Source organism: Corvus hawaiiensis, chromosome Z (genome assembly GCF_020740725.1).
Source record: "Corvus hawaiiensis isolate bCorHaw1 chromosome Z, bCorHaw1.pri.cur, whole genome shotgun sequence".
In the NCBI taxonomy this organism is placed as follows: domain Eukaryota; kingdom Metazoa; phylum Chordata; class Aves; order Passeriformes; family Corvidae; genus Corvus; species Corvus hawaiiensis.
This window is the reverse complement of record NC_063255.1, coordinates 64,308,772-64,323,893: the sequence shown is the minus strand read 5'-3', so window position 1 is coordinate 64,323,893 and position 15,122 is coordinate 64,308,772. Positions and strand designations below refer to the sequence as shown.

General features: G+C 37.0%; 1 protein-coding gene across 50 annotated transcripts in view; it reads right to left on the bottom strand.

The window, feature by feature from the left end:
- Window positions 1–15,122, bottom strand: part of PTPRD (protein tyrosine phosphatase receptor type D) — a 1,183,457-nt gene that overhangs the window by 122,391 nt on the left and 1,045,944 nt on the right. For 33 of the 50 annotated variants that reach the window (XM_048291456.1, XM_048291457.1, XM_048291455.1 and 30 more), the window contains 5 exons: window positions 14,862–14,873; window positions 12,538–12,807; window positions 11,229–11,810; window positions 3,481–3,614; window positions 2,065–2,209 (listed from right to left, as the gene is read on the bottom strand). In XM_048291456.1, coding sequence (XP_048147413.1) covers window positions 2,065–2,209; window positions 3,481–3,614; window positions 11,229–11,810; window positions 12,538–12,807; window positions 14,862–14,873 — 1,143 coding nt within the window. The remainder of the gene's footprint in view (window positions 1–2,064; window positions 2,210–3,480; window positions 3,615–11,228; window positions 11,811–12,537; window positions 12,808–14,861; window positions 14,874–15,122) is intronic. The other 17 variants (XM_048291464.1, XM_048291496.1, XM_048291483.1 and 14 more) reach the window with 1 other exon arrangement.

Genomic DNA, 15,122 nt, shown 5'->3' with positions numbered 1-15,122 from the left:
AGAAGGAGGGGATGTGAACTCCTTTCGTGTTTCTGCCTCCTGTCTTGTAAGAAAAACGTAAATTTTGTGTGCAAGACCTTTATCCCCCTTTATATCCCCCTCTCCACCTTTTCTTCCCAGTTCTTAAGGGAAAAAAGAAACAAACGGATACTTTTACATACTTATAATAGTCACATCAAACAAAATTAAAACAACAGAGAAGGTCTAGGACCCTGCTGTGACCTACTGCATTTACACACGTATCTTTCAGTTCCCTACAGTTCTTTCTACCGGGACCAATGGCTTTTTACTCCGTGTGGTACACTGCTCTTCCAAAGGGAAGACAGGAGGGAATTTACTAGTATTTCGATGAACTAGAGGAGGTGGATGGGAGAACACATGAGAATTATCACATTCGAAGTTGTTTTTATAGACTAATTCAGTAATCAAGTACCCAAAACAAATGGATCCCCTTCTACCATTAACTTGCGCAGGAAGTAAAATACATGTAAAATGTCCCTTAAGGGTCTTAAAAAATGAAATAAATCCCTGCAGCATCTTTCTCTGATACCAAGATGAAAGGCAGTAGCACGTTCTGGTGATTATCACTAACAAAATCACAGAAGTTTATGACTTTAATCCATTGCACTCTGAAAATGCAAAATATTGCACTTAACGTAACTAAGGGTAATTTGAAGGCTACTTTAACCAGTTTATTAAGGCACACATGTTTTTCTTAATTTCACATTTTTTGCCAAAAAAAATCAACTGGACTTTGCTACTATGTGAAGACACAAGGCTGAGAAAAACATAACATAGTCTCCAAGAAGAAATGGCATTATGCTTACATATGGAAAATGCAGCCTTGGCCCCTAGATGTTTGCTTTGTATGCAGTCTAAGCAATCTTCACCCAATATCAGATAATCAGCATTCTAAATAGTCGAAATGGCTCCCAGAATAAATAAATACCTATTTCTTAATCAAATTATTCATTCTGAATTACTAAACTGAAAAGTTGCCTTGCCACTATCTCTAAAACTAACCTTGTGTTATAGAAGTGTTTTTATGCTTATTCCAAGTGCCTTAGAAATGCTTCAGAAACATATTTAGCTTTGCTTAAAGGTGAGCAGCACTTTGTCTCCAGTCACACTAATTGATATTAATATATAACACTAACAAGGAAGGACTGTGTAATCACATGTCATGACTGCAAATTAAAAAGACTCATGTCAACCGAGAAACTGAATTTTCTGTTTTGAAAAATCTTACTTTAAGAACAGGCAATTTAATTTAAAACACATACAAATAGAACTGTACTAAGTTGTAAAATGACACATTGTAATGCAAACTGTCAGGAAAGCATAACTTATGAGGCAAGAATAATGCTTCTGGACATCATTGCTGAATAGCTGATTGTTTTAGTTAAGTCTTAATTTAAATGTTTTAAGGTGTATATGTCAGTCCCCGACAATTTTTTACATCTCATTTGCTGGCAAATATGATGAGTTTCATGATACTGTTTCCATAAGTGTCCAGTGAGAAAACTGTTCTTCTCCAGGTGGAAAATGATTGAACATCAGAAAAAGCCCAGATTAAGAAAATTGAACAAAATCAGAATGATGAGATACTACAGAAGAGTTGTTAAGAAATATCTGGTATAGTCTGAAATATTCAACCTGATTCACTCTACAAATTTTTGCACTTCAGGGAGATGCTGCAGAAACAACCTAGGAAGTGTGCAGACTGGGGAGGTGGAATTTTATTGGTTAAGGACTGTTATTAATGTACACCTATTGCACGATACAACATTTTAGCTTATTATAAGATAAAATTTTATTATGCCAACATTATATTGCCTCCATAGACCCTGATTTACATAGGTTGTTTTTTGAAGCTATTTAAAAACCCCTCATATATTAAGCTGATCACAATACACCTCACATTTTAAGCATTCTTTTGCTGTATCAAGCAACATGAATACTGTATTTTGCTTTTTTCTCTGTTGCTGCCTCCCTGAGCTACTCCGCTAATCTCCTTAAGAAACACAGGCAAAGGGAATAAGTATTTCAAGGAAAGACACCTACTTGACTGCATTGTTCTTGCAGAGATTTCTGCTGTTGAAGCACCCAGGCCTTGAGGAGACCGTGCAGCTAGGCGGAACAAGTACAGGCTGTTTGGCCTTAAGCCTTGCAGGCGATACGATGTGGTAGGTTCAGTGGAAACCCGTTGCTATAGGCAGATAATAAGAGAGTGTCTTGATTAGTATTCAGAGACCCTGAATCCCATATATTGCCTATAGAAGAAATGATTTTATACTCGGTTAAAACCATAGAAAAAAACTTCAGTTCAAGAAAATAAAGCACAACAAAACCAAACTAAACAAAATGAAAACCAGAATACATTACTTTTGACAAACACACATAAAGAAACTGTTTTTTAAAGTCAACAATTTAATGGGTAAAACTCAGACCCACAAACACAGCTTGACTGAGGAACAAATAGCTATATACAAAGTATGAAAGTGTTTTAAGACAATACCACATAAGCAAAGCCTCACCTGTAGCTATCTTTTACAACAGTGATTTTATAGTGTAAGTAATCTTGGGTTTAATCTTCTAGTTAAATTTGTGTTCAAATTATTAAAACCAAATTCTTCCAGGGTAGCTTATTAAGCAGCGTCCTGCATCCTATTTGGAAGTGAAATACGGATGTGGCCCCCTTCCACAAAATAAGCTTTTGAATTCACAGTGTATGTGTGAAGCTGCCATAAACATAAGCTCAGTTGTAGTATCAGCAATGACTTGAAGATGCAGGAGAAACCAATGAGGCTGACACTTTCCTGTTGCCATCTGAGACTCCTGGCTTCTTTCTTTTCCCTGTGACACCTGGTAGTACCACATATTCCCTACCAGAGGAGCAGTTTATTCTAAAGTTATGCTACAAACACAATAGAGGCCCACAAACTGAAAATTCTTTATGAAGTAATGGTAGAGGAAAAGTCTGTTGCAGGTTTTAGTCTTTAGAAAGAACCTCCTGTTTTCTTCTCAATTATTATTGAAAGATTGAAAATCTCAGGAATTCTTACACAATGGCACAGAGAAAAAACATTATTTAAGGCTGAAAATAGATTTCAAAGTTCAAGTACAAGTTCAAAAAACGGCTTAATGGGTCCATAAAATGCCCCCAAACATTTTTGCTCCCAAGCCTTTACAGAGGAACAGGCTCAGAGAGACATAATCAATGTCTGAAACTGGATGGAATTTCTGTGAAGGATTCATTGCCATCTACAGCAAAATTCCACTGGCTGGTAACCACTGACAGCATTTTCTGCTGTTTACAGACTTTCAGTCTGTCACTAGGCTAACTGCTAGGCTTAATAAACCTAAATATCAAGGCATTTCTACTAAAGCAAGTTACTAACCATGAAATTTAAACCATTGCTTCATTTTATGTCCAACTTACTAAAGATCATTAAAAAGATGTGCAATCTTGCCACTTACTTCCTCCCCATGCTCCCCGTCTTTGTAAACCAGTTCATAGCTGGAAATGGTATCAGAGCGTGGAGGTGTCCAGGAAAGCAATATGCTTGTTTCAGACTCAGGTTCTGCTTTGAAGTTCAGTGGTTGACCAGGCACTAAAGAAAAAGTTGATCAGTTTGAGTTTTGAGTTTTATTTGGATACTTCAGTATTTTCAAAACTTTTAATATGTTATCTGAATATGGCATGCAATATTACCTGTATCTTACTGAACTTAAATTGATTCACAGTACTATGAAATAAATTTATCTGAGCACAGAAAAAGAATAATGATACACTAAATTCATGTTAAAAATTATGAAGGACTTCAAATAAATGTTTTTGCAGTGTAAATAATGCAAACAGAACTGAAATGCAATTGGAGAGATGCCTGGTGATGAATACCAGCAATCTAATAACCTATGTGTGAAATGGCAAATATATACATTCTATGTATCTGTGTGTGTATGAGGAAAAGCTAGTAGAACATAAAATTAGCTGAAATAGCCTAGAATAAAGTGTTAAAATTATCACATGCATTTCCAGGTAGGAAATTTTTTTGCTCAGCTCATAAATAAAAGATAGTAAACACATCCTGGTCTTTAAGAAGACACCCACATACAATAGCCAGCTTGTGTAACCTGAGGAAGTTATAACCTAGTGAAGAGATATTCAGTCAATTTCTCATTAAGTGATATATTTCCAGCCTTTAATGACTGGTATTTTTAAGACTATAGTTGAATTTCTAGTGACAACACTTTCTAATTGCAAGAAGCAAAATGCAATTTTGACTGCACTAGTCAAGAACATTCCATCTTGTGTGGCAGTCACAGAAATTATCCACACTAAATGTTATCCTCATTTACTTCTTCAAATGTAATGCAAATAATAAGGTTGACTGGGAAAAGACAGCAAAACTTAACTATATCATTGGATTGTGTACAATGGTTTTGGCACCCAAGTTCTAAAACATTACTTTCAGTTAATAGTGCAGTTGATAAGGCATGAAACAGTTTTCCACAGCATTTCTAGCTGTTCAAGAGTAAAATGTGATATGCTCTCATTTTTTCAGGGGAAAAATAAAAAGTATGTACTTCTTAGCACATACTGAGAACAGGTGTGAGAAGTAGGATATGACAATAATGATGGTTTCACAAACATTTATCAGGGAAGAATTCTATTACAGCATTACAAGTATGTTTCTTTAGAACAGTAAAAGACCTAAAAACTCCAGAGAGCAAACTGTTAAAATAATTTGGTATTTTGACTTTTATCTTCTCCAGAATTCTACAGAATATCAATTTGAGTAGAACACTGCCCTCGTGTATTCTGGTACAGATTTGGTATCTAATTTTCAACAGACAGAACCTTTCTACATGAGATGCATATTCAAGCTCCTGGGTGGACATTGGAGGTCTCTACCATTGCTTTCCATTCCCTTTTTTTTTTTTTTTTGAATGAATGAGAGTAACAGGAGACCAATTATTTTACAGGAATAAAAAGGGATAGGACTAATTAGATGTCTTTCTAAAAGGTGTCTGATCTTTTGAGACCACTGCGTGGGTTCTGCAAAGTGCAAAGGGGAAATGATCCCAAAGCATGGAGAGCCATTACAGGAAACATCAATGAAGTATTTTTGACAGATTCTAATTTTGCAAGGAGAGGCTGCAGTGCTGGGAAGGGTTCAGCTGGGAGAAGGCGTGGCTCTCAACAGCGCTCCCAGCAGTGACAGAAGGGATGTAAGAGATGCAGCCAGGCTCTTCACAGAGTGTGGCAGAGGAGAGGCAACAGCACAAGCTGAAACATGAGAGGCTCAGGACAACCCAGAAATGCAGCCAGGGCCCAGGGAGGTTGGACCATACCAGCCCTGGGTGGTTTTACACCTCAAACAGTGAAGCCCTAAGAAGCTTGGTCTGACCCCAGAGCTGAGCCTGCTCTGGGCAGTGGCTGTGGCTGGACACCTCCCCAGATAATCATCCTGCCAGCCTGAATTGTCCTGTGAGGCTATCATCAGTACTTAATGTATGGATACATGAATTGTAGAACACAGCCAGGCAGTAATAGAAAAGGATCAGTTAAGTGACTCATATGAATGCTGGTACCATCTGTTATGATAAATATGGCAGCAGATGGAGAACTAAGAGTATTTCCTGTCTCTCTGCATGTTTTAAGACCCTCATTCTCCAAGCATTCCTTTTAAGAAAACCCAAACCCTTTGTCATCTTATGTCTGCAATTCTCAATCATTTTCTAAGACAAGTTGATGGCTAATTGGACTTTTCTAAATGCTGTTTGTCAAAATAATATTTTGCTTCAAAATCTAGTCTCCCCTCACATTTTTTTAACCACAGTTAGCCAACTCTGATGCTGAAAACACTCCCAGAAGAAAAATGTGACAGGGAAATCTGCATCACCCCAAACAGACATAAGAAGATGAAGAAGAAAGAAAACAAAACCAAAATAACAGAAACTAAAGACACTTTATTGCTTATAAACTCCAGTATGGAACTCAGTACTTAAGCCAAAGGAAAGTACCAGTTAAAGAAGTGGAACAATTAACTTATAAACTGTTTAGGATTTATGCCTAGAATGCACAACATCTGTTCAAAAAAGTCTTCAGTGGCACGTGGGAGCTAAGCCAAGCTGAAGCTGACAGAAGCTACTGGTCTTCAGAGAGAGAAAAAACCCTAGAGAAACTGCAAAGTGTATGCAAGTGGACTTTATACTCTTACTGCGGTGTTTTTAATCTCACATGTCAAATCTAACACCATGTTAGTGCTGTAAATGGGGAGCTCACTAAATGGGATGGTTTTGCATGAGCATTCTCTCAATACTGTCTTTTCTGCTTTGAGGGCAATATGCTCTACAAAAGTACATTAAAACTGCTATCTTCTGTGTTCTGTGTTTAGTGTATCTCCTCTAGTACACACAACGAAAGACTACAAAGCAATAACAAAACAAAGAACAAAGTCCACAGCTATTTTTTCCAAAACTTCACATCAAATTCTATATTTTCACTTTCCTAGTGCTCCATGTTTATTGCTGGATAACCAGGGACAAACACAGACTGCTGGACTTTGTCTTGCCTATGTGGCTCTATCTCCATCCCTGATTGAAGTGCTGGAACAGGATCACAAAATAGGACCTCAGAAGGGCACTTTAGTTCCCTGCACAGCTCCTCAGCTGGCTGAGGTAACCAGAAAATTACTCCAGGACCATGCTGGGTTTGCAAGTGATAATGAAAAAAGAGGAGAGTCTCCAGGATAGAAAGTGCCCCACAACATTGCTAGGGTGAAATCCATATCTCGAGTAAAACTCAGTGAGTCCAATAAGAAATCAGCTTTGCAAAGGACAATAGATTCACCAAGAGAATTTACAATCAGTAGGGAACAAGGGACCAAGAGTTTATACTTCTGATTTCTCTGAAAGAAACATGAAACACTATGGAGGAGCTCTTACAACTGAAGAGCTACTGTGCTCCAGAGTTACAATACATGTATTTTTTGAAATAACAAGTCCTAATAGAATATAATTAAAAAGTAAAATGGCTAACATACAAAATAAAATAGGTAATATGTGCATTATGCTCTCTCCCTGTCTCTCTGCTACAACTGAAATAACCTCTTCAAATGTCTGAAGATAGTTGAGGCTTGCAGCTTTACAGTACCAAACAAAGAACCACAGTATTCAAAATAATTAACTACTATACATTTTAGATTTAAAAAACGCATAGCATATTATGTGAAAAGTAATCAGAAATCCATAAATTGCTTTCTTCAAATAATATCCCAAACTGACATAGTGGGAGCCCAGAGAACAAAATAAACATGTTGGTCAGTCTTAAAGATCGAGTCCACCTAGTCTTGTCTGAATGACTAGAGAATGCAGTGAAGAGATAAATTACCACTGTTGAAGGTAAGATCCTCAGTATTGAACTCATCACTCATTAGCATTTAAATGAAGTAAAATAGAGACTAGGACACTTAACAAAAGTTACCTGGGCATTGAGAGTAGGGGAGTTATTCAAAAGCTGAAATAGTCCTTCCTACCTGACCAGAAATATCCCTTGCAGGAAATTTTAAAATTTAAGTCAGTTAAAAAGCTATCCTGTACTCCACCTCAGCATCAGTACATTTAAGTATCTCAAAGGTGGGTGCCACAAGGATGGTGTTAGACTCTTTTCAATGGTGCCCAGAGACTGGATGAATAGCAGGGGCCATACACTAAATCACAAGAATTTGAACTCAACCTGAGGAAGAACTTCTTTATATTGAGGGTGGCAGAACACTGGAACAGGCTGCCCAGGGAGTTTGTGGAGCTTCCCTCTCTGGAAACATTCAAAACCCACCTGGACATGTTCCTTTGTCACCTGCTCTGGGTGACCCTGCCTTGGCAGAGGAGTTGGACTGGATGATCTCCAGAGGTACCTTTCAACCCTAAATATTCTGTGATTCTTCCACCAGCTTTCTTGCTTTGAGCTGACTTTCTAGCTACATGCTCTCAACTCGTCTCATGTGGAAGTCCATTTCATTAAAAGCTTCACAAAGACACTAGGCTAGGACTGTGGAGTTTCAGAGACATCAGGTTTCCCCATTCACGTGTTCACGAAAAAAGTTTAAATGTCACATAAAGTAGCTACCTTGCTACAACACAGAACAGTACTCTCTTGCTACCAACTCTATCTCTGAGCTTCTAATTTTTTTTTACCATAAGAACTCCAGAAACATTAATTTTGTTTAATCTAAGGCTCCATTTATATGCCCTGTGAGTCAGATACTTAACCTTCTCATTACTGTCCTTTTTTCTAGGTTCAAAATATTAGCCTTTTGTAACTGTAGTAAACCTCAGTTTTCAAATCATGGAGAATCCTTCATTTAAAACTAACAATGTGTCTTGTATTTTAAGATTTTTCTAAAGAAGCATATGCTTACAGGTACACATTCACTTCCCTGAATATTTATTCATTTTTTTCTCTCTCTCTTTCGCCAATAATCCACTATCCAATAGACCTTGTGTATCTGTCCGCTGTCTTCCTACCTAAGCTCAGAACAAAAAAAAAAAAAAAAAAAAAAAAAAAAAAAAAAAAAAAAGGCAAGTATCACACTACAACTTATATCAATATTTCTTTATTCTAAAATTTGGTAGGTCAATTAACCTACATAACAGACCAGTTCTGACTCCATCCTCAACAGAATCTATGAATCTATTCCTTTGGCCCAAAAATGCAGAATAAGGACTTTCTTAACTTTTGGAATTGATCTCCTTTTATTCAAAAGGCTCAGCTCCACAGCTCTTTTCTGATTATAGAATTTGTTAAAATGGTGTGTTTTTATCATTAAGAAAGCACTGCTGAAAACAACTGCAATATTTTAATTAAAAATCTAAGTTTCACTACCAGCAGAGTTACATCTGACCTGCAAAGTATGAAGCCACTCATACACCCATTTCAAATGAACAATTCTGCTATACTGAGAAAATAAAAATTCTTCTGAACAGTTTTTTTAAGAACAAATTATTCATTTTTATAATCTCTCTCCAAAGATCAGAATACTCTTAAGGTAAGAAAGCTTTGAAGCATCTAAACAGAACTTGTAAGTCACAGATGTCAGCAAGAATTTGTTTTATATATGCTGCAATATCCCCAGAGTTAGGGTTAAGCTATACATACACATATTGGCAGGCTTATTTATTAAAAAAAAAAATCATCAACCAAATGCAATCAGCATCCCATTCCTATTTTAACTCTTGTAAAATGTTTCCATTAAATTCATTTTTCCTGTTCCTAAATGGCACTTTATATTAGTTTTAGTATTTGGAATGTGTTTAATTTTAAGAGAGTTAAACTAAAACAATCATATTCAGATTTAAATTAAAGCAAATCTGGAAGAGAAGGGCAAGGAGGGCATTTTTTTCTGTGATGTTCACTGAAGAGAAACTACTGGAGAGAAAGATGGGGAAATCCTAGTTTTTAACCATACCCTGAAATAGACAACTTCACTAGACTTTCTTAGTTTTTCTCTCTTTAGTGACTGAAAACATTTGTATTCCAAGTGAAAGTATCAGTGCCTAAATATACCTCCTGTATGCCCCATTCTTTGTTTTCTTTCAATTTTTTTTAACATAGTCACAATTAAACATCGTCAAGTCAACTCCATTATGAATTTGAAATCACATATCAAGAAACCCTCCAGCACTATTAATTTCATTGTAATTTCTTCAGATTGCAACAGTAATCGGAAACAGATGGGCACGCTTACTTCTCTGAAGTGACCTCAGAAAGTAATGTAACTTGGGCCAGTTCAGCTGAGCCTCAGTGTTCATTATTTCGATTCCTTCATCCTTCACTGGGGAAACCACTGTCAGACACTTGCTAATCTAGGAGGTTTACAGTTGTGAGTAAAACACAGATAAGGAGCTCACTAAACCTTCTTCTTGAAAAGCTTTATGCATATGGATTCAATCAGAAGTCAGATGCCAATATAAAAACTGGTTCTCTTTCTGAAAAAGGTTCCAAATGCCAAAATTAAACTATAGTGTATATATTTACATTTGCATGTGCATACAGACACATTTTAATCTACCACTGTAAGATCTAAAAATTTTGTAACTTCTTGGCTGAGATACTGCAAAAGGTTAACACCTAGATCTTTGTGCAACACAACACCTAGAAAGATTCAAGAACACATCAATTTCTGTCTTTATTAAATGCATATTTGGAAAATGCAAAAGTAAAAACTGGATGAAATGTAACTGTCTACAGTTACACTTTAGAGATCTGTTTTTTAAGAATTTGAGGGATGCTAAATTCTGTAACAGGAAACTTTCCTGTACTAAAAATTCAAGTACTATTATGTATTTCTAGGAAATCACTGGCCTACGGTAATACTTCATACAGCTTTCTCTAAACTGCTAGACAAAAGGAGCTTTTATTTCTTATTGCTACAATAAAACACCTTGTGCAGTGTAACTCCACTGGAGCTTCTCACTTCAGACTTTGTAAAAAGTTTTCTGCCAATTTTTTTACTGTGCTTGCTTGTCCTTTGCTAATAAAACTAATTCATGGACCTAAAACTTCTTGAACAAAACAACCTAAGTGCACACATAAACCAAGATAATAGTGACCTTGTGGTATGCATTTTGTAGGGGCAGGTTGGATTTGACTTATAAATCTAAAGTATACAAACATGCTTGCTTGAACCTACGCAAAGGTTTGTTGCATTTAATGCTCTCAGGTTTTATGTGTTCTCAGAGTCTTACCAACTAGTTGAATACACATGCAGTACACATACACTTTAAATTTCCAAAAGCAGTATTCACTAGAGTGATACAGCATAAGGGAACTACACGCCTCATAAACGAACCCACCAAAACCCACAAGTAACACCTCAAAAAAAAACTATGAACAACTACTGACAAAGATGTTTAGTGCACGTAGCACTGCCAAAGAAAAGCCATAAGATTTGGTGACCTCCAGGATGAAGGTCTCCCTGAGACTTCAGTTAAACTGCAGATAAATTTCTTGACACTGATGAAAAAAAAAGCATGAAGGGGTAATTTCCACTCTGCAAAGATAACTTGCACTGTGGAATTGAGAAAAGGTTATCTGCAAAAACTACCTGAATAAACTGGCTATCCTTGAGGCGAAGCTTTTTTTGCAACTCAAAGTCTCTCCCTGCAAAAGTCTGCATGTGTTCAATCTTTTTTCCCACAAATTTTGCTCATGGCTAGCTTACCTCCTGTTTGAGTGATGACTTGAATGTCACTAGAAAGTGGCCCATCCCCAACAGAAGTAAAAGCAAGAACCTTCACAGAGTATGTTTTCTGGGGTACAAGATTCCCAATAGTGGTAATATGGCTGTCAGCCACATTGTGCTTCATCCAACTGTTGACATGTTGAGCGGGGTCCATGGTGTAATAAACTCTGTAACCTTGTATTTGCCCGTTAGGTTCCTCAGGTTCTTCCCACTGTACCAGAATGGTGGTGGAGCTCAGCATACGGGCCTGTACATTGCGTGGTGCACTTGAAGGTGCTTGCTCTGAAGTTCTTGTTGACACAGGCTCGCTGGGTGGGCCTCGCCCAATGTTATTTACAGCAACTACCCGAAATTCATACTCTGAATATGGGCTTAGGCCGGCCACGCTGTAACGTGTTGTGGCCACCCCATCAATTTCTTTATATGGCTCCTCGGAGTTTTTGGGTTTGTGTTGGATTATGTAGTAAGAAACCGGTTCAGGGTTTCCAGAATCCCAAGTCAACGTTATGCTAGTTGCTGTGCTTTCTGTCACCACAGGTGTTCCAGGAGGCTTGGGTAAGGCTAAACACAAATAACAAAAAATACAATTAGCTCTATGTAACAGCAGACACTCTTATTCTTATTAGAATATGAAGCTTACAAAGAATAACTAACAGCAAAACAAAAGCAAAACAGGAAGATGAAATGGAAAGAAGGTATGATCTGTTCAGAGCAAGCTTTTGTCAATTATGACTTCCTCCAAAATCTATTGGAGAATCTTCAAGCTCTGTTCAATACAGTTCATTTGTCATGAATTAATGATACTGGCTTCTGTAATAAATCCATAACCATATGCAGAAAAGGAATTTTATAGAAAGACAATTCACAACTACAGTTGAATTTTCAGATATTTTTTGAACCTCTTGTTTCCAATTACTCAGTGAATATGACACTTGGATGCCTAGCAATTCTAAAAATCAAATGACTGGTTCTTAAAGGCTCCTGCTGTTGATAAATAAACACAACATTACAAGATCATTTCTTTAACTGAAATGAAGGCTGGGAGCTAGACACAGGAGAATAATGGAACATTATGACTAACTTATTTTAATAAATATTACTTATTCAATTAATGATTATGACTGCTTTCTAAACCTGTACTTTGTCTTATGCCAGTGACTGGTTGGAATATTTACCCTCTTGATTTAAGAGGGCAAATGGCATTTAGACCTTTCAGTGCAATATACATGCTTGGAATGAATGAAATAAAAGACAGAACTGTGTCCAAATAAATGTACTTGAGATATACCTTTGACAGTTATCTGCGCTATTGCTTCTATAACACCAAGGGTAGACATAGCAACGCAAGTATAGTTTGCAGACTGTCTGACATCATTAAGCTCAAGGACGTTTCTCCCTATTGGCATATCATCCTCAGGTGTCAAATCTTCTGCTCCTAGCATCCATTTCACATATGGCATTGGTGACCCCACCGCAACACAGGTGATATTTACACTCCCGCCAGGCATGATCTCATGATTTGTGGGGGGGATAGAGAACCTCGGTGGGACCCGTCGAACTGGAACAAAACACAAAGAAAAGGTAATAACATATACAAAAAAGGAAACTGAGTCTTGCATAAGGACAGCATGCAGTGTACAGACACAATTTACTATTTACTATTTTAGTGTTTATTCTGGTCTGCCAGAAAATATATATAAGAGAAATAAGACACTAAACAAGAATTTTGTCTGCACACAATGTGAATTATTCTATATTTATTTGAGGATATTATTAGGCACATTCATACAAAGGCTGATTCAGACCTACTAGGGCCCCACATGTAACTAACTACATACTAACAATACACAAACACCATGCAAAAGATATACACGCACACGTGCACGCACACACACAGGCGCACATATATATATGCATTTTTTTATGCCCATACATATATATATATATGCACAGAAGAAAACTGGAAGGTCAACAGCATGCTTGAGTTGATCACCAACTTCAATGCTGTGTGCTTCCAGCTGATGTGAATAAATGTGCTAGGCCACATTGTCACATCACAGTCCTGGAACACACTGCCTAGAGTAAATTGAAAGTGCAATTTCACTTGCTTTCAGACTCAAAGTAGATGCAGCCTCAAGACCTCACACTAACACTGAAACAAACATAGAAAAATATTTAATTGCACACAGATACAAATATATATATACACATATGTATACACATATACAAATATATATAAATATACATATACATATATATATATATGGAGAGAGACAGACAGAGAGAGGGAGAGACAGAGTCACAGAAAGAAACTAGGCAAAGCCAGTACAAAGTACTGGATCTGATCATGCAAGCAAGCAAATGACAGAAACAGGAGAGAATCATGCTTAGGGAAATGTTTGAGTAAAAACTGCAGAGAGAAAACACAAAAAGAAAACATTGGGTGAGGAAATGAAACTTGAAAGCAATGGGAATAGGGTAGGCTGACAGATACAGGAGTTTCAGAGGAGCATAGAGTTTGAGGGAGAAGGAACTTAGATTAAATTTAGGTGGTTAAAAAGCAATTGCTAGGAAGGGCCACTGGGGAAATAGCAGAATATTTAACATTCAGGATTCCACTATGCTCACAGTTAAGGGAAAACAAAATAAGGATTAATATTATTAGACATTTCTGTATTGATAGCAAGGGGTGGCAACCTTAAACACACAGCAGTACATTCCACTAACAGAGTAGTTAATATTTAAGCAAACATAACACCGAGAAAATTACCAGGCAATAACAGATCAGTGTTCCTGCTTCAAATATTCTCAGTGGTGTGCACATGTGTGTAGGAGGTGGAAGCGATAGAGGTAGCTGAGAGAGGTAGGTTTGTATTTAGGCCTTTCACTGGATGGTGTACTCGAAACTGTATTTATTTGGCCTTAATAGAGGCTAATCATTAAACACAGTTTTAATTCAGCAAAAAATTAGAAGTAAAATAAGACTATGAGTGAGTTTAAAAACAACAAAAAAAATCAGGAAACTATATTAATCTGAAACCTTTCCACTGGGTTTGATTAAATTTCCATGATCTTCTATGGATTCAGGAGGGACTTAACTGCAATGGCCTCATGAGTGAATGACAGGCAGAAGGGGAACAAGCAGAGAGCAAAACAATCCATAAATGGCCAGTTCACAGAGGCCACACAAAGCAAACAGCAAGCAATGAGCAACTTCTTGTGTTGAACAAAATCCTTATAGACAAAGGAGAGTTTAGTCTTCATGCGTGGGCTATTTAGAAAAGCAACTACTGAAACCATTCCTTGAAAAGCAGGCATCAGTATAAACAAGAAATTAAAAGGGAAGAAAAAGCAGGAACACTGACCAAGTTTAGTAGACGTTAGTATTAAAAGTTAAAGAGATAGCCATGCATCCAGGTTCATTCTCTCTTATCATGCACAACAGTTAGATACCAGCACTCATCAAAAGCCATGACCAGGGCATTCTCTGCTTAAACATAACATTAACTTAAAAAATGCCACAATGTAGCTACATTCATTTCATTTGTATTCTTTTTTATTGGTTTAATTAATAGTTTTGTAAGGTGGGTAAAAAGTAAAAAACACACCAACCTTCTCGCAGCTCTGAGGGATGTAGGGGGTTTGATGCAGAACACAATGAAATGAGGAAAGGAGAAAAACAAGGGAAACACAGAGAGAGTAAAAAGGCCGTATCAAGGCTTTCAACTGCTACTTGAACATCTCTACTTGCTCTAATTAAACCTTCCTACCTCATCTTGAAAAGTTAGCATTTTCCACAGCTACAACGGAAACAATAGCTAGCATAATTTTGAAATTTTCCTTTGGATATAAAGGTATACATGCCTCATGCAG